The sequence below is a fragment of the Leptodactylus fuscus genome, chromosome 2 (genome assembly GCF_031893055.1).
Source record: "Leptodactylus fuscus isolate aLepFus1 chromosome 2, aLepFus1.hap2, whole genome shotgun sequence".
NCBI lineage: Eukaryota > Metazoa > Chordata > Amphibia > Anura > Leptodactylidae > Leptodactylus > Leptodactylus fuscus.
The window spans coordinates 162,632,475-162,652,722 of record NC_134266.1 but is presented as its reverse complement, the minus strand read 5'-3'; the positions used below and the strand labels follow the sequence as shown (position 1 = coordinate 162,652,722).

The 20,248-nt window shown below is 39.3% G+C and overlaps 1 protein-coding gene across 1 annotated transcript; it reads left to right on the top strand.

Annotated features, from left to right (window-relative positions):
- Window positions 1-443: 443 nt before the first annotated feature.
- Window positions 444-10,182, top strand: NXPE3 (neurexophilin and PC-esterase domain family member 3). Its single transcript, XM_075262796.1, has 6 exons — window positions 444-494; window positions 2,854-3,053; window positions 3,417-4,171; window positions 4,275-4,348; window positions 7,604-7,801; window positions 9,471-10,182. Exons 2-6 carry the CDS (start codon window positions 2,940-2,942, stop codon window positions 10,013-10,015), a joined length of 1,686 nt encoding a protein of 561 aa, XP_075118897.1. The 5' UTR covers window positions 444-494; window positions 2,854-2,939; the 3' UTR covers window positions 10,016-10,182.
- The last annotated feature ends 10,066 nt before the right edge of the window (window positions 10,183-20,248 follow it).

The following is a 20,248-nucleotide window of genomic DNA, read 5'->3' as shown; positions in this document are numbered from 1 at the left end:
CCCTAGAGAAGGCAGGGACAGTTTGTGCACTGTGTATACAGCTATGAGAACCGCCATAATGCGGCTTCTCTCTGACCCGGAGGTCACCAGAGACTGTTAGAGTTGCTGGGTACTTTACGAAATAAAAAATAAAAATTAAAGTAATGTAAAAAAAAAAATATGCCAATTCCATGCCCACATTGCAGGTTCTAGCCCCACCCCCAATGACACATTACCAAATAAAAATTACTGTAATGGAGATGAAAAACTATTTTAAAATGTTTTTTAGTAGCACTTTGTGCTGTTTAAAAAAACAAAACGTGAAATGTTAAAAACAGCAACGTTTTCCCTCCTGTTTTGTTTGTTTATTTTCCTAGCCCTATGTGTAACTGAAAATAGATGCAAAAATTAGTTAAATAACCCAGATGAAAAACATTTTTTTTATAACCCTCAAAACCAGAGGTACTGAGAGCTGAAACTAAGGGTCGTCCACCTGGTATCTCCAAGCTGTACAGGTCTGCTGCACTTAGCATGGTAGCAATCACATAATAAAGTACAATGATCTCTGTATATGTGCTGCATGAATTGGAACGTTGCTACATTAATACTAACACAGAATTATTAAGCCTGGCATTAATCATATTCAGATTCCAACGCAGATGTGAACAAAGCCTTATAGATTTAAAAAAAAAAAAAAAAAAGCAATGTACTGTTTCAAAGTGTAACATAGATGCCAAGCAGTAGTTGATGCTGAGCTGCTCCAGTAGATCGAAATGGGTAACATACTCCCATAGATAGGCTCCTGGCTGTCATGGCAATGGATCACTGGCCCCGGATCTTGTTCCGGGTGCCAGCAATTCTCTCCATAATGGCGGCACCCGTGCCCCGCCGGGAAAATGACGCCTTGGACAAAACAATACAAATAATACAGCAAAATCCCAGTGGCTATGGCAAGCACTCAGCTTCGGAGTGCCTGTCATATTTAAAAAACCAACGTCAGCTGGACTATTACAGCAGATGTCAGGAAGGTTATGCAGGTAAACAGAGCTTACTAGTGAGTTAGCTAATATACATTTACTGGCCCAAAAAAATAACGCACTGAGGATTTGTTGGGATAGAATTGAACTTTATATGTGTGAATGTAGTGATGATTGCACAGTTTTCCCCAATAAATGTATTGTGAAGTGGAGAGAGCTATAGTGTGGGAGAACCGCTATTTTTCCCCAAGACTGTTGCAGTATGCACAGGCGTTTAGCTTGTAGGTCCCGGACTGGAGTAAAATTTCGGGCCAGTCCTGCAGGGCCAAAGGACGCTGTTAAAGGGCTGGGTATGTGTACCCCTTGTTTACTTGCGAACCTTGTTTGTTAGGAGGTCAGCAGTAGGTTGACCCCCTGGATAGTGAGGGAATAACTCATTTAGTAATTTGCCAGAGGTCTTTATTTTCATTTGTTTGTTTGGACATGCTGAGCAGCACTACCTGTACCTTAAAGCTTGTCTACTGCAATAAAGACTGCTTTTGGGAAAGAAACCAGAGCTTCTGAATCCCCTGTACATCACAGTATTCTTTTGCACTAATATTGTAATTGAAAGGAGGCTCTATTACCCTCTTGGACCACCTCAAGACTGGATAGAAGATGAGATACTGTTGATCAATGAGACATACAGGTTCTGTTTGGTATCCTGCTTTATACTTACCCACAGATGTTGCAGATGGGGCTGTAAATTCTGAAAATTTGTTACTGAAGCTGGTGTCCTAGCTGGTCTCATGAATGCTTGATTGCTGATAAATCTGGCAACGGGCCAGACCAAGAAAGTATTGCAATCTGGCAAAAACATTCCTAGGAAGTCCTTGTTGTGTGTGGGTGATCAGTATGCTGCTGAAGAAATGCCAATTAGAAGTCCTTGCATGAGAGGTTATAGGATGTCCTGCACATATCGCTGAACTGTTGGTGTCCTTGTATTACTACTAATTAACGCAAACCACTGTAATAGTACAATGTGATATTAAGTGGTTACAATGTCTCTGTACACGCTGACCAAAGAAGATTGCTGCTGTCCATCACTGCAAACAATCCTCTCACCCACACTAGGGGGTTAATGTCCCACCTCTGGAAGAAGCCATCAAAATGTGCATTGGGGCCAGCATCATCCCAGGAGGAGAATCTTTTTGTAATGGTTACTATGCTTTTTCCCCTTTCCCATGCCAGCTCGAGAGAGAAGGGATCCCTCCTCAAATAATACGGGTGAAGCCTCTTCCCCCTCATTAATTTCCTGCCCCTGGAGTGCTGTCTAAGCACCCGAAGAAAGTTTTATGTTGGTGCAGAGACGGGATGTCCCTGGTTGAGGTCCTCTCCCAAACCCACCTTTTAAGTTGAAAGCTGCAAGGGATGGGCTGTCTATCTTTTTGTGGATCGACAGCCCTAGGATTGAGATCCAGGAGTAGTAATCCATTGACCATAACAGTCGGGAGGCGATTGCATGGACCATGAATAGGTGCCATGCATGTCTGGAAGTCATTGAATGATGTATCTGATATACAAAGGGGCCCCCCCTGTCCAGTGAACTATTACATTATTTGTAACCACAGCTAAGTATTATCTCTTTTCATTTATTAAACACTTATTATTTTACTATATCCTGGTGTGATTATAGTCATTATTTGACAGTCGTTGAGTTAACCCATTTACCTACAATGGGAAGGAGTTAAAACAGACATGTCCTGAGTGGTGACCTATGTTTTATTCAATACAATCACACCCTTAACCAGCTAAGATAGAAGGGCCTGATGTAATCTTTTATTAACATGGTGAATTTCTGAATGTTTTTTTAATTCATCACATTAAAGTCCTCTTTAATCTCTTGTTTTCTCCTTAGGGAAAAATGACCCTATTGGAACGTGTCCAGATTATCTAAACTGTAACCTATGAGCCTGTCCATACGCACCCAAGAATATAATATGGATGTTGGAGTATCTGCAAAAAATGTGGTGCACCTTCAACAGGTTCCAGATATGTTTTGTGCTTATCTGCTTGTTGGTGGTGCTGGTGTTGGTTAGTAACATCCATCTGGTAGAGGTAAGCTTTGGAAATGTTACCTTATGCTTAGGTTTGAGAAATACAGGGTCTGGTGGTGTAACGAAACTCATTTTCAGATACCATACTAGAGTATTCTCAGTTCAGAAATGGAAACCCTGACCACATGCTGTGTGCAAATTGCCGCAGGCAGCGCCTCTTTCATCTGCAAAAACATGTGGCCATTGGCCTGCCATTTCCAGAATGGTGTTGTGCCTTGCGCTTACTATACAGCGGCTGCTATGTGAGCCGTAGTCCTCATAGAATTTATATATGAAACTGTGTAACAAGCCAAGCAGGTTGGAATTAAACACTGAGCAAATGTATCATATTGCTTTATTAATTTCTATTTCTATTTGTTGGCAGCATCTGAATTATAGGATGGGTCTGGAGCCAGAATGGGCAGAAGTACGCAGTGATACAGGTCATTCTCTATCACCAGTCAAGGGAAAACTCCATTGCAATTTTCGGCCTCAGATTTTGTCCCGATCTGAGTATGAAGAACAGAAATCCCTGCTGAAAATTTTGGAATGGTCTGGGCCACCACGTGAGAAGACTGAGTTCATGAAAAGTACAGATGCTGCTCATAGCCATTTTGTTATCCTAAAGTCTCAGATGTTATTTAAGGTGGGAGATGTATTGGAAGTGCTAGTGAGAATGTATGATTTTGAAGGAAATCCAAAGCACTATGGAGGAGACTATTTGCAAGCAAAAATTCATTCTCCTGTGTTGAAAGCTGGTGCAGTGGGGACGATCTTGGACCACCAGAATGGGTTCTATAGTGTGTACTTTGCATTACTTTGGCCTGGGAGGGTGACTGTTTCGGTGATTCTGGTTCACCCAAGTGAAGGGATTCAAGTCCTTCAACGATTACGTGAAGACAAACCAGACAGAGTTTACTTTAAAAGTCTATTCCGTTCAGGTGACTTTTCTGAAACCACAATGTGTAACGTTTGTCTGCCTAAGAAGCAACCAAAATGCAATTACACAGACCTTAAGACTGGAGAACCATGGTTCTGCTACAAGCCTGACAAGTTATCCTGCTCAAGTCGAGTAAATCATGCTAAAGGAGGCTACATGAAAAATCTCTTGACTTTCCATGATAACATGTTCTTTCAAAGGTATATCATTCTGTTATTTCTTTGTATTGTAGATACTGAAAATGAAGCAGTGCTGATCTAGGCTACACATTGCTTTAATTTTGTGTTTTCCATTCCCTTTAAGTGGTGTGAACATTAAAGTACCCATCCTGGCAAGTGGCCCCGACACAGTGACAGTGCATCCTTGGAAAGTGAAAGGTATTCTTTTCAAAATAAGATACAATTTCAGATTGGAAAGTAGCAATGTCATGGACTGCTATGGGCAACTGAGAGCAGATGTCTATATCGAGCTATAAGGTCACTTCCTTTATTGTTTAACCTCATAACAGTTTTAAAGGGAGTCTATCAGCTGTCATGCAAAACTGCTTGCAGAGCTTAGTAGCGACAGAGGACAGCAAGTCCCACTTACATTTAATAAAAAGATAGCTGTAAAAAAAAAAAGAAGAAGAAATCTATGACCACTGTGGTTGTATCTCCAGCTTAAAGGCCTTCATCCAGGGACGTGCAGAAGTACTCTGGGAGCCCAGCACTGAGCTCCTCCAGTCTCCTCACAGTTTGAGAAGTAAAGTTTTCAAGAATAGTTGTCGACTCTTGTGTTTTGTGAATAGTTTTGTTTCCTATAAAATTACAATTCAGGAACAATTTCCCTTCATTGTTTTCATCTCATTTTTGCGGTATTTTCAGGTTGTCTTCAGTTGTTCACTTCATTTAATCTATGTTGAGCTCCAGATCCTTGGTGCTAACATCCTTTGGTCTTCAGCTCCATCTAGGCCATGTTGAGGAGCAATGTCAATGTCTATATTGTAGATACATAATAGGTGGGCAGTGGCTCTTAACTAATAATATCCATCTTAAGTGACAGAAACTCTGAGTTATGATTCTCTTCCTTTTCATTCTCAAAACTTTTCTATGCCAGACAGCATCTGTATTTTAAAGGGGTTGTTGATTTTTTTTGTTTTTTTTTAAAAAAAGGGTGTAAGAGCAAGAAATCTGTTGTAAATAATAAAACAACCAATGCTCACCTCACCTCATATCTCTTACGCCAATTTGACTGCTGTAGCCAATCACTTGGATCAATAGAGATACCTGTGTATACAGCACAAGAGCGCTGAAACCAGTGATTGGCTTGTGTCCACATAGGGGTGTGTATATATATATATATATATATATATATATATATATATATATATATATATATTCTACTTGTACACACAGGGTGAAATAAGTGTAGAACACGTCACCTATATTCTAAGTAAATATATTTCTAAAGATGCTGTTGACATGAAACATATACATACATTTATAGTCATTGCTGTATTAAAGTAAAGGGTTCACTGGAGCTGTGGGGGTATTAAAATGTGAGTATTCATTATTACATTATTTTATTAATTTACTTCTCATGGCCTTCATTTTATTTATTTTTTTGTAAATGTGGGACAACTACTTTAAGGTAAAGCACATTTAACAAAAAAATATTGCAGCAACCTTGAATTTGCCATTTTCCCCAGATTTATATACCTGATATTGATGACTTTGTCCTCTGTCACCTGGTAATCTTTATGATCGGATTCTTCCCTCCCACAGAGTTTTCCAATTGGACTTTCTACACTCTTGAACACGCAGTGTGTCTAGTTATGCTTCAATACTTTGCTAATCTCCAAACTTCCATTTTACTTTGCACGTGTGCCCTGTTCCAGTAGCAGCTGTGATGTTGGGGCTCAGGCTTTCTAAAGCCATATAATTATGAATTAGAATTGATATTGGCATATTCTTCTTAGGATAGATTGTCAGTATCAGATGGGTGGGGGTGTCAGGTGTTTGACCCAATCAGCTGCTGCCACTGTTGCATCTCCCCAGTGTATGGAGCCTGACACAGATGGATCTGTACACTGTGTATTGTCTGTGCCTGGGGTACTATTGTTTAGCTCCTATACAAGTGAATAGGAGCTGAGCTGCTCTAACATTATAGGGCCACTACAGTGTAAGGAGCAATCCTCTTCTGGCTTTGTACACGTGACACATCTGGTGATTGCAGCAGCTGAGAGGTAGGTAAAGATGCCTGGTCTCAAATCTCATCAATCTGATATTGATGATTTATCCTACAAAAACCCTTTAGCAGCCAATAACAGACAATACCAACTGTCCATGTCTCCTACTGTAGATACAGCTGTATCACCAGCTTTCTGAGAATTAGGGGGATTTCACACTACTATTGGTAACAGTCAGTAGTGTCCGTAGCTATTGTCCGTTACAAGATTTTAGCAACTGACATTAGCTGAACCATTAGAAATCTGTTCAAATTTCCATTCATTTCAATGGGATTTTATCTTGTGTCTGTTTACACCCAATCTGTCAGAAGTCCTTTTTTTTCCCCCAGTGGACAAAAAATCCTATATGCAGGACTTTTATGTCTGTTTGAAAAAAAAACTGATTAATGACGGATGGCAAGTGTCCTTTATTTCTTTTAACATTGAATTCTATGGGCAATGGACTTATAACGGACAGTAACTAACAGCCATTCACATTGCAAATATCTAGAGAAACTAGCATATGCGTAGTGGGTACAGAGTTTTAGTCAATGGGTTCCATGATGGACGAGCTGATAAGACTGCTGGGGATTAACAAAACCTGTCATCTGACCAGACTCCCCCTTATGTAGTCACCATAATAAATGCCAATATACAAAAAAATATATTCAGCTCACCAAACTTTTTTCCTCCTGACTTCCCCTGGGAGACCAGAAAAACGGAATGGACTTCCGACACCAAGGTAGCAATAAATATAAATAAAATTCGGCTCCAACCAGAGTGAAGAAAATTTCAAAAGATCCAAGGTTGTAAAAATTAAAAATTTCCACTTTATTGAATATCCATTAAAATAGTGAAGATAGGTCACGACACAGCTACGCGTTTCGGTGCACCTGCACCTTCGTCACGGCATAAACTACTGAGTAACCACAATCACTTTTTAAAACAAACACAAATTACTCCACCCCCCTTCAATCAACATTTAAACATGCAACACATAATATATAACTCTATCTATTTAGCAAACATATATATAAACAACCTCAGATAACATATCAAACATAAGGAAAACAGATTCATATACATTTGAATAGGAAACATATATTACACATGATTTCCTACCTGAACACATGTATCTCACGAATCCTTTCCGTCTAAACATCCTGGGAAGTTCACAGGTCATAAATCACATAATAAATGCCACTCTTCCTGCAGGGAATTCAGCAGCTGTTAATGACCACCAATCTTATTCTCTGTTTTTTGTTTTTTTTTAATTAAAATTATTCATAAGTAAAGAATAAAAAAATATATATAATAGTTGTGGTTCCCAGTAGCCTTTTGAGTGTGAAAAATGTGTAAATGAAAAATGTCAGTAAGGTAATATATCGCATGTATGATATAAATTATTCTTTCCTTGTCTTTTCAGAGAAATCTCACCTTGACAGCTCTAGGTTTGTCCCATCGGGCTATTTTTATAGAGATCAATGGATGTCTACGAGATCCATACTATGGCAGTTTGACAAGCCTTCAGACATCACCGATTGTTTACAAGGAAAGGTGGTGCATTTGTTTGGAGACTCCACAATAAGGCAGTGGTTTGAGTATCTCACAGATGTTGTACCAGGTAAACTTATTGTGTCAACATTTTATATTCTTTTATGCTCCATAATGAGAACTTTTTGTTTCTCATGCATACCTTTTTATTATAAAACTTCCAAAGCTCTAATAATAATTCTACCTTTACATAGGATCACTCCTGACATGTCTATTTAGGTTAATATTGCTGTTCTTTTTGAAGTAGCTATTCTGGAGTATGTTTGCTTAATTCTACATTGTGGCATTGTTCATCCTAGAAACTTAAGACAACTGGACACTACCAGTTCTGAGTGTGTCTGTGCACACCCAGACACTGTCCAGGTACATCTGTGTAGGAACACAACCCTTTGTCATAGATCATGCACTGCATCGGCATCCATGTTGCGGCTAGCCGCGCGGAGAAATCACACGGCGGAAAAGGTTTCCGCTGTATGAACTAGCTCTAAGAAAACTTGCACCAGAACTATAAGGCTAGGGTCAAACGTCTGAAAATGAATAAAAATTCCTCTTCTTTTCCCCCGCCATATACGACAGCTTTCTAGCTTCGATATTCTGTTGTGGCTTTCCTCTGCTGATTAGGCTCAGATGAATGGGCCTAATCATCAGGGTCTCCCGAGATCGAGCAAGACGCTGTTTTTTTTTCCACGTCCTGCTGTGATCTCTTCCTCCCGTTGTAAACCATGGGAGGCAGATTTGAGGCAGAATCTGCCGCGTATTCCTAGGTGTGAACGTACCCTCATGGGGATTGCAAGTATTTACTAAAGCAGGCATGTCTGTCTACTAGAACTGACAGGCCCTTCTTAAAAGCTTTTCTACTTTGTAAAGTGAAATCCTACAAAAATGGACCCTTGAAAAAGCACAATTACTACAGTAAGTTATAGTAAAGGTAATCTTAATGGTGGCTGTATTTCTGAGTTAACTGCGCTCTTCTGGTCTTCATCTGTGTCATGTGACGAGCAATAAAACTCTCAAACACACAGCGTCTGGTGTGGGCAGGAAGTCAGTTTTATCATCTATTCATATGATACCCTCAATGTAAGTGTAATAGAAATGAATGGACACTGACTTCCACACATGAGAACCTGTGTAAGTTGGAGAGGTTTTTTTTTTGTTTTTTTTTCCCTTTAAATGCTTGACTTATGGCACAGCTGAAAACCAGAAAAGTGTGGATAACTCACACCTATAACCAACATTAGGCCAGGGCCCCATGTGGTGTAATCATCATGGCGGGAAAAAAATGTGGCGGTTATGGAAATCGGAGCATGACATTTATACCTATGGAAATGCTGCCAGTCTCCCTATCAGTATAATTGAATCGGGAAGTCCGCAGAGGGCTGTGGGCTTTCTGTGAGAAGCGCTACACAAAAAGCCATGATGCATTTTTGCCGTGAATTTTTCCGCAGTGCTTTTTTTCCTGCAGCCTGCTACATGGGGCTTTAAGAAGATTTCCTTTACTACAATGTACATCATGTGTTTTTCTAATGAGCCAGAGAGTAAAAAAATTGTGCGAGTTCTTTGTAGGTCACATTATTTGGGATTGGCAGTTTCTAGAAATATACTGCTTGCATTCACTGTGCATAATCCGTCCTGGACACATCAGGTACTTGGATAGATGAAAGTCATTGAACTCATTACATTCTAGTCAACTTTTTCTTTTCTTCATTCTACTAATCCTTTTAATTCTCCTTCTATTTTAGACTTGAAGCCATTTGACCTGGGGAGCCCTAAGAATGTTGGTCCATTCATGTCTGTTGATGTTGACCATAATATAATGCTGAAATTCCGCTGTCATGGGCCACCTATTCGCTTTTCCACAGTGTCAAGCAATGAGCTGCGTTATATTGCCAATGAACTAGATGACATAGTTGGCGGAAAGAACACTGTTGTCGCCATCACTATATGGTCTCACTTCAGCACCTTTCCAGTGGAGGTGTACGTAAGGCGTCTTAGGAATATACGAGCCGCTCTTTTTCGACTACAGGAGCGAAGTCCAGCCACAGCTATTATCATTCGCTCTGCCAATGTCCAGGAGCTCGGACCTGAAGTGAGTCTTTTCAACAGTGACTGGTATTCCCTGCAGCTAGATACTATAATGAGATCTATGTTTTCTGGACTTCACATTAAAATTGTGGATGCTTGGGAGATGTCACTCGCACACCATCTACCACATGCATTACATCCGGATCGTATCATTGTAAAGAATCAGTTAGATGAGTTTTTGTCATTTGTTTGTCCCAATTGAGTATTTACCTCATTGCTTTTGTTTCTGGAATTAAATTACCTTGTACCTAGGGATAGGGGATCCTCAGAGTCATCTAGTTAGAATATGGTTTTTATATAGATTCATTATTTGTGGTTGCTATCTACTTGTTTACTCCGGTTTCTTTCAGCAGTCTCTTATTGTCGCTCCTGTACAATTTCACTTTAGATACCTTTGAGCCATTGACAGAAGACACAAGGCTAGTCTACTTGCTGTTTTTTGTTCATTTTAAACACCTTTAGAATCTCTTTTTAAAAAAACAAAAACATTGGTGGTGTAATGCTCCCTTTATCATTCCCCTTCTACACCATGGTTGATGCTTCCTTGGTCCCTCCCTGGTCTCTGATCTTACTGAAGCAGCAATGATATATCAGGACAATATATGACCGCTGCAGCCACTAGCTGATGTGGCAGGTTCATGTTTTGTTACCACTACACCGCCAATGATTGGCTGTAGCAGTCCTATGTTGTGTTGATGTATCACGGAAGCAGGAAAAACCTAGACCAAGGTGGGATCAGGAAAGCATTGGCACAAGAGCAGAAAGGGCTGGGAAGTATTACTGCTTTTGTTATTTAATACAGTAGGTTGGAGATTTACAAATAACAAAAAATAGCCTAAATAAAGGGTTACACACCATGTGTCCCTCCCAGACCATTTAGGGTATATTATATATAATTCCTCTTCTTTTTCAGCCGCGACCCGATGCTGATGCAGTGCATTTTCTTTCCGTTGCAGTATTCCGCTGCTGATTAGGCCCAGATGAATGAGCCTAATCACCAGGGAGTCTAGAGCCGCGGAATCCGTGGCAAGATTGAGCAGGACGCTTATTTTTTCCACGTCTGGCTGCGATCTCTGCCTCCCATTGAAAACACAAAAGCAGAGGATCCTTCTAAATTAATAAAGCGTAATGTTTACCTGAGCTGCTTTGCTTCCGGGGAACCTGCACAGAGGACAGGAGAAGGTGAGAATCAATTTATTTATTTTTTGTACACTTACAAGGTGTTTACTTGAAAAACACCTTGAGGCTAAAGCCCCTCGTAACAGGCTGTAGCAAAAAAGCACTGCAGGAAAAAACATGGCAGCAACACAGTGTTTTTCCTATAGCAGTTTTCACAGAAAGTGTGCAGAGGTTTCCTCTGTGGACTTTCTGCTTCCATTATACCTATAGTGAAACCGCCAGTGTTTCCGTAAGTGTAATTGACATGATTTGGAAGCGGTGAAACGGAATGTCCCCAGATTATCATTGTGTTCCTGGAGCGGTCACGTGACTGCTCCACGGATATAGGTAATTATAGATTTATTTATTTTTTAATTGATGTAAATTAGAAATTAGGCAGGGAAAGGGGGTTTAATTTAGGGATTCATTTTTAATTTATCCTGGACAACCCCTTTAAAGAGGATCTTTCATGTCCTCGTGAAAGTGGGGTTTTGTATACTGCTAAAAAGCCTACAGTGCATTGAATTCTGCACACTGTCAGCTTTCCCGCTATGTGCCCCGTTGCTGGAGATATCAGTGCCATTCATTTAGGCACCAATATCTCTCCACTGTCAGAAAGGCGGGCCTTACAGCAATATCGTTGGGCTGTGAGGAACGTTTATCCCTGACAGTACAAGGTTATGTCAGACACTGAATAATTTGTTGTTCATGATTGAGAAACTGATACGGTTGTGTAAATTTAGCCTAATAGGTGTAATAAACTTAGACTAGTTAGTCTGTAACTGCTCCATATTTATCATATAGCATCAGTCACTGATCTGTTGCATTTCCTTTACTTTAAGCCGATGCTTTTCTGTGTATGAGGATGGTTGAAAATCGTGCCTCGTACAGAAAAGGCATGCCACATTTTGTTATGGTAATGAATTGTTGTCATGTGATGGCTGCAGTGCATCAGTGTGGCAGCAGTGCAGTGTTGTCTTGTATGTGTGTTGCACTTTTTCCAGTGGAGGCTGCTATGTACAGCTCCCCCAACAGGCAATCACAGACCACAACAGTGACCTCAATGCAAACTGCATATGGCTAACTGACCTCAGTAAACCTGTGCCGTTTGTGGAAAAGTCAGTGCTGTAATGTGATTGGCAGCTGCAGTCTCTTCATATAAATGGGATGTCATTGCTGAAGTCATCCAGGGTAGCTGTATACAGTAACCCCCATTGGAAACTGAGGACCAGAGATTACATTGTTTTTTTGTTTGGCCCCATTTGCAGCACATATACAAGATTAAAAACGTATCAGACATCTCATTTAAAGGAAATTTTCACACATACCTGCCATATTTACTGTAGCAATTACTTTTTTCATTTTGCACTTTACTTCACTTTTATTGCAATACACTATGTTCCAATTTTGCTAGATTTGCACTAAATTTATAGTACTTGCTCCAAATACATGCCCATCCATGCACTACTTTTGAGAATTTGGCATATGACTAATAAAATCTGGTCTGTTTTCTGTACAAACAATATTTTTCTAAATGTATTCACACATGCATTCTAAAGAAACATTATCTCAATAACTGCTGCATAATACGGGACATAGTCTATAAAAAGTAAGATAGAAATTGTTCTACCATACCTTTTTGTAGAAACCAGGCATTATGACATGAAAACATTGTATTATTAAACAAGCCATTAAAAACTGAGATCTATTTTCCATAATTTTGGAATAATTTAACTTTTTGTATATTTATTTTATTTATTCGTACCAGATTTTTATCATAACTAGAACTGTCTCAAGTGATTAAAACTTAATAAAGTGTTTTGTATTTTTGGAATTTTTATTTTGTCCTCTGTTATTATTTATAGTGCTGTTAGTTTCTAGGGCGCTGTACATACAATTGTCAGGGGGGGTTGCAATGCCTATATATAAACAATTTGTTTTCTGGACAATCCCTTTAACCCCTTCCCAATATGCGCCGTAATAGTACGGCGCACGTCGGGTGTGTAACTATGTTGACCGCCCAGGAGCCGGGCGGCCGCCATAGCCGTCAGGTGTCTACTGCTTTAAGCAGTAGACAACCGGCTCTAATGCCTCCGTTCGGTTCCCGGACCGATCGGAGGCATTAACCCCTCTGGTCTATGCAGCCTGCAAATGAAATGATGATTTTTTGCAATGCATTAGCATTGTGATGCATTGCATTAGTGATCAGACCCCCTGGGGTTTAACACCCCTAGGGGGTCTAATATATGCAAAAAAATAAATAAAAAATAAAAAGTATTAAAAATTCAAATCACCCCCCTTTCCCTAGAACACATATAAAAGTAAAAAACTGTGAAACACATACATGTTAGGTATCTCCATGTCCGAAATCGCCCGCTCTACAAATCTATAAAAATATTTTTCCTGTTCGGTAAACGCTGTAGCGGGAAAAATAGTCAAAAGTGCCAAACCGCCGTTTTTTCACTGTTTTGATTCTGATAAAAATTTGAATAAAAAGTGATCAAAGCAATAACATTTCCCCGAAAATGTTAGAACTAAAAAGTACACCCGGCCCCGCAGAAAAAGACGCCCTATGCATCCCCGTACACTGACATATAAAAAAGTTACAGCTTTCGGAATATAACCATATAAATTTGGTATCCCTGGAACCGTACCGAAACACAGAATACAGGGGACATGTCATTTTTGTCTGCACAGTGAACGCTGTAAAACCAAAGCCCATAAGAAAGTCGCAGAAATGCATTTTTTCTTCAAATCCACCCCATTCTGAATTTTTCTCCTGCTTCCCAGTACATTTTATAGAATAATTAATGGTGGCATCATGAAGAAAAATTTGTCCTGCAAAAATTAAGACCTCATATGGCTCTGGGAGCGGAGAAATAAAAAAATTATGGGGTTTAGAAGGAGGGGAGTCAAAAACGAAAATCAAAAAATGCCATCGGTGGGAAAGGGTTAATGACCCATTCAAAAACACTGTTGAGTAGCCTTCAAAACCTTATGTATTACAAAAACCAAAAAAATGTATCCTCACAAACCAGGGAAAATGGCACAGTCATCAAGTGGTTAAAAAAAAAACAAAGTGCAGAGTCTGCACAATCATCAGCCAAAAGTATCCGATCATACTGAACTCTGGCGTCACCAATCTGGTTTTGACAGACTAAAGACCGCCATCTGTGTCAGTCAATGGCATCTACATGGCTGATTGCATGCCAAAATTGGTCATTTTGGCCTACAAAATTTTTTGGGACAGAAATGCAGTTGGGGGAAAAAAAAAAAACCACTAGCTCAGGTTTACTATTGTGGTTACACCTAGACATTTGCGTAAAAATAGTGCATCTTTTGTACGGTAGGATTCACATGGTTTCTTAGAAAAGTGGGTGTATCTTAAATGCGCCAAAATTGTGTCAAAAAATTCTGGCTTCAAGTAACCAAACTAAAATGCGGTATAAATGTAGGCCACACAATTTAAAATGCACTAGATTTATCATTCAGCATCAGTCATTGTGAAAAGTATTATGCAAAAATGAAAAACACAGCAGAAAAGTAGTGAACTCCTCCCACAGTATTTCTCGGCTGCGCTATGCTATATGTGGCCTTAGCCTCTTGCATGTGACTGTGAAAAGTGAACAGGTAAAGGACATTTTTTCAGCATCTGTCACATATCCATTTTAAGAACACATTGACGTCAATGTGTCTACTCACGTGGGGTTTTTTTGATCGTCCATTTTTTTTATATCTGTCAAAAACACTGACATGCATTATCTTTCACTATTTTGACAGTCAGCCAAACAGACTCCATGCAAATCTGTGGAACCTGTTGTTAAGGGATTGTCATCAGTTTCACGTCTATTAAAAACAGATCAGTGGTTTTGGTAAAAAAAAAAAAAAATACACTAATGAACTATACTATTTTTTTTTTTCCCACTGACAGTTAAAAACTGATGCAAAATTTGATGACAGCCATCAAAAACAGAAGAATGTAATGGATGCAAAATGGATAGCAAAAATGGACGGTAGATCTGTCAAAAGCATTACTGTCATGTGCAAGAAGCCTAAGGCCTCATGCACAAGACCATGTGTGCAGGCTCAGTGGGTCTCGATTTTCTGAAGCATAGGTGTCAAAATTCTGGCCTGCAGTATTTATATTTGACCCATGAAAAAAACAAACTATAAAACAAATTCTTATCTGAGCAGCTCACATGCGCAACCACCGCTAATACTCCAAATCCCAGAATGCTCTGCTGGAGTATTAGGGTAAGTTCACACAGAGTTTTTTTGGTCAGGATTTTGAGGCCATATCTGCCACAAAACCCTGACCAAAAAGACAGCTCCCATTGAAATCAAGCGAGATGCTCATTCTTCAGGCCGAATCGCCTTGTGATTAGGCTTCAAGACACTCCCTCCTCCAGACTAGGCCCATTAATTGGGCCTAATCCGGAGCGGAGTGCGTGGCTGGATGCCGGTGCAGTGCACCGGCTTTCAGTCGCGGCTACCCGCTTTTTGGATCAGAACCTTTGAAATGGTTCTCAAATGTGTAACATAAATGAGGCTATGTTGCAGAGTGCAGTCGCAGAAGAAAGCTTCAGAGTAGATTATATGGGTTAATCTTCAGTTTACTTGTCAGAACATAAGGTAACATACATCAGCATCATGTCTATACAGCAATATAACAAGGAATACACTGGAAAGGACTAACCATAGAAAGATGCAGTATTATGAGATATAGACAAGTCTCCATAGCATATCATTACATGTATTCAGCACATAACAATAATATCGCCATCTAGTGTCCGGAAGCTGTAAGTTCCTCCAACATAGTATAACACAATAAGTCTATATCTGTTGCATATATGTATATACCAACACCCTTTCTCAACAATAAAGACTTATTCAGTCAAACTTAATTTCTTCATCAGTTTCCGATGTCTTTCAGCATTCAATGCCTTAGTAAGAATATCGGCTGTCATATCTTCAGTTGGACAATATTCTAACTTCAGCATTCCTTGCTCCTGGCAATCCCTTAAAAAATGAAACTTTATATCAATGTGTTTTGTTCTTGGATTAACTCTTTCCGTCTGAGCAAGAACAATACAACCTTGATTGTCTTCATACAACTTTGTTGGTTCCAACAGTTGTTCTCCTAAGTCTGTCAGTAGTTGTCTCAACCATAAGACTTCTTGAGCTGCTTGTGCTGCGGCAACATAGTCTGCTTCTGTTGTCGACAGTGTCACTATTGATTGTTTTTTACTAGCCCAACTAATTGGTCCACCTGAGAGTAAGAAAACATAACCACTGGTAGATTTTCTGTCAAGTGTATCTCCAGCCCAGTCTGCATCCACGTATCCAGTTAAAATGCATTTGTTACTTGCAGGTAGTTTTAGTTTAATATCGATAGTTCCTTTCAAGTAACGTATTACTCTCTTTACGGCAATCCAGTCCATTTTATTTGGTTTTGACACTTTTCTGCTCAAGATTCCTACTGCTGCTGCAATGTCTGGTCTTGTAACAGTTGCAAGATACAGTAATTTTCCCATTGCCTTTCTGTACTGCTCGTTGTCTGGTAACATATTTTGTTCACTGTTCATCTCCTTCAGATAGTTGATTTCCATTGGAGACTTTATTGGTTTCGCATCTTTCAGTCCAAATGTTTCAATAATGTCCTGAATTATGTGACTTTGGTTAAGAAGATAACTCCCGTCTTCTTCTCTTTCTATTTGTATCCCTAGGTATTGTTTCACATTTCCCAAATCTTTGATCTCAAAGTGGTGATCCAGAATTTTCAGTATTTCTGTTACATCCCTTTCTTTTTCAAAACAAACTAAAATATCGTCCACATATATCAGTACATAGATCCATCTGTCTCCCAGTTTCTTTGTGTATAGACACGGATCTGCTTTACTTCTTTGAAAATATTCATTTGTGAGCACTTCTGTGACTTTATCATTCCAGGCTTTAGCGGCTTGCTTTAAACCATAGATACTTTTCTGTAGCTTACAAACCATGTTTGGTTGTCTTTTATCTTTGTATCCTGGAGGTTGTTCCATGTAGATATCTTCTGTTAAATCTCCATGTAGAAACGCTGTCTTTACATCCAGATGTCTCAATTGCATTTGTTTTGTTGCTGCAACTGCAAACAAGGTTCTAATTGTAGTATGTTTGACGACTGGTGCAAAAACTTCATCATAGTCTTCTCCATATTTCTGAGTATAACCTTTAGCTACGAGTCTCGCTCGATATCGTTCAGCTGTGCCATCCGTTTGATATTTTACCTTAAAAACCCATTTACATCCTATAGTTTTTCTTCCTTCTGGTAATTCTGTCAGTGTCCAGGCCTTATTATCACGCATGGATTTCATTTCTGTTTCTGTTGCTTTTATCCATTTGTTAGCTTCTTCTTCTGAGAGTTTTGATATGTCTTCCCAAGATGTAGGTTCATATATCTTGTTTGTACTCGCCTTGTATGAAAGACGTACAGGTGGTTTTCCCTTGTTCTCTCTTATTGAACGTCTTGGTTCATTGTTTGCCTGTTCTTGTATCTCTTTACTTTCAGTGTTTTGATTCTCGGCAATTTCCACTTCTTTCTCATCAGATATTCCTGCATTGATATCACTGCTTTCATCATTTCTCATTTCCAGTGATGTCATTATGTCATCATTTAGATCCTCAATGAATGTCACACTGTTACTCACTGTAACTCTGTCTGTCTTGGGATCTAGGATTCTGTATCCTTTGCAGTTTTCACAGTATCCAACAAATATTCCTTCCACGGCTCTGTTTTGAAGTTTGGATCGTTTCTCTTCTGGAATAAACACAAAGGCTTTACAACCAAAAACTCTTAAATGCTTCACACTTGGTTTATTACCTTGCCATAGCTCATATGGGGTCTTTTTCAGTTTCCTTGAAAAAAGTCTGTTTTGCAGATAAGTGGCCGTCATTGCTGCTTCGCCCCAATATTTCTCTGGTAGTTTGGAATCTGTCAGCATACATCTTATCATTTCAGTCAAAGTTCTGTTTTTTCTTTCTGCTACCCCATTCTGCTCGGGTGTGTATGGAACAGTCTTTTGATGCTCTATTCCATTCTGTTTTAAGTAGTTTTCTATTTCGTGTGCTGTAAATTCACCTCCATTATCACTTCTAATGATGATTGGCTTCCTACGAAACTTGTTACTCGACTTTGTCACATAGTCTTGTAATTTACTGAAAACTTCACTTTTGTTCTTTATTAAGTACATGACTGTGTATCTTGAATAGTCATCTATGAAAGTCACCATGTATCTATTACCTCCTGATGTGGTCACTTTCATGGGTCCACATACGTCAGTATGTACCAAGTCAAGTGGTCTTTTGCTTCTTGTTTCACTTTCTTTAGACATTGACACTCTTGTAGCTTTCGATTTTATACAACATTCACACTTCATGGTCATTGAGCAATTAGATATTAATAGATCTTTTGTCAAATGTTTCTTCTGTAATGCCATTATACTTTCAGGATGTCGGTGTCCTAGACGTCTATGCCATACATGAATACAATTCTTGTGTTTATCATGTGTACATAACTTCACCTGTTCCTGTACTGTGTCTAGATGATATAATTGTTCTCCTGCATTTACACTGACTATAACCTTGTCTCCTGCTAGGATTGTACAGTTATCATCTTTGAATTTTACAGTAAGTCCTTTATCTGTTAGACGTTTTACGGATAACAACCCTCCTTCTAGTCCTGGAACATACAATACATCCTTTACTAGTACATTTACATTATTTCCAGATTTATCAGAACAGATCAACATTCCTTGTCCAATACCTTCTGCTGTTATTCTGCTCCCATCTGCAAGATAAATGGCTTCCTTCTTATCTAAATCAAGCTCAGTAAAGAAACTTCTATTACTTGTCATGTGACTTGTTGCTCCTGAGTCAATAAACCAACTTGATGATGATGATGATGACGATGACTTTTTATCAGCTGCTTTAAACGTACCATTGCAGTGATCTGCATGTGAGTTAGAAATGGAGCTTTTCACCTTCTGTTTACTGTCTCTCTGTTGTAATTTTTGTTGTTCTGCTTTCCATATTGTACAATTTTTCTTTAAATGACCCTTTTTCTTACATCTGAAACACTCTCTTGTTTCTGTGTTGTGGCGCTTTTTATCTGTAACCTTAAGAGCATTCCCACTAACCTCTTCTGTGGATTCTTGTGTTTGCTCTTTCCTTCTCTGGTATTCATCTATGAGTCTGGTCTTTACAAACTCTAGTGTGATCTCTGCTTCAGGTCTTGTTTCTAGAGCGTTTATCAGAGCAGTATACGAATCTGGAAAGCTGCATAATAATATCGCTGCTATATGACTTTCCTGAATATCTTCACCAATAGCTCTCAGCTGTGCTATCACTTCCATCATGGAGTTTATGTGCTCATGCATGTCTTTCTCTGCACTTAATCTCATCTTGTAAAGTTTCCTTAGCAGAAATAACTTGTGATTTAAGCTGGATCTTTCATGTAACTTTTTCAAAGCTTGCCACATTCCCATTGCTGTATTCTCATTCCTTATGTGAATGAGCTGATCATCCTCCACTAATAAGCTGATTGTAGCTCTAGCTTGTCTGTTTTTCTTCTCCCATGTCTGATCATTCTCATTGGGTCTATCTGTGGTGATTACCTCCCATAAATCATCCTTAGACAACAACATCTCCACTTTGAACTTCCATAACTGATAGTTCTCATTGTTCAGCTTAGCTACTGTAAGTCTGAGCTCTGAGCTGCTGATCATCTTTAACTTATCTTACTTGGTTGTAGAGACTTGTTCTGGAGAATTCTTTTGCATTCACAGAGTCCTCTTCTCTGCCTGGTTGCTAGGTCTGGTTGCTGGGTTGTCTGGGTGCTGTGCCTGGGAGCTGTGTCTGTCTGGGTTCTGGGTCTGTCTGGGTCCTGGGTTGTCTGGGTGCCTGGGCTTATCTGGGTTTTCTGGATGCCTGGGCCCATAACCTGTTGCAGAGTGCAGTCGCAGAAGAAAGCTTCAGAGTAGATTATATGGGTTAATCTTCAGTTTATTTCTCAGAACATGAGGTAACATACATCAGCATGTCTATACAGCAATATAACAAGGAATACACTGGAAAGGACTAACCATAGAAAGATGCAGTATTATGAGATATAGACAAGTCTCCATAGCATATCATTACATGTATTCAGCACATAACAATAATAACATCACCATCTAGTGTCCTGAAGCTGTAAGTTCCTCAAACAAAGATGAGGAAGAGGAGGTGTCCACAGTGAAAG

Excerpts from the sequence above, each read along its gene's own strand:
- NXPE3 (XM_075262796.1), top strand. The coding sequence starts at position 2,940 with ATGTTGGAGTATCTGCAAAAAATGTGGTGCACCTTCAACAGGTTCCAG. Across the intron at positions 4,172-4,274 it reads GATAACATGTTCTTTCAAAG|TGGTGTGAACATTAAAGTAC; the intron begins GTATATCATTCT and ends ATTCCCTTTAAG. Across the intron at positions 4,349-7,603 it reads GCATCCTTGGAAAGTGAAAG|AGAAATCTCACCTTGACAGC; the intron begins GTATTCTTTTCA and ends TTGTCTTTTCAG.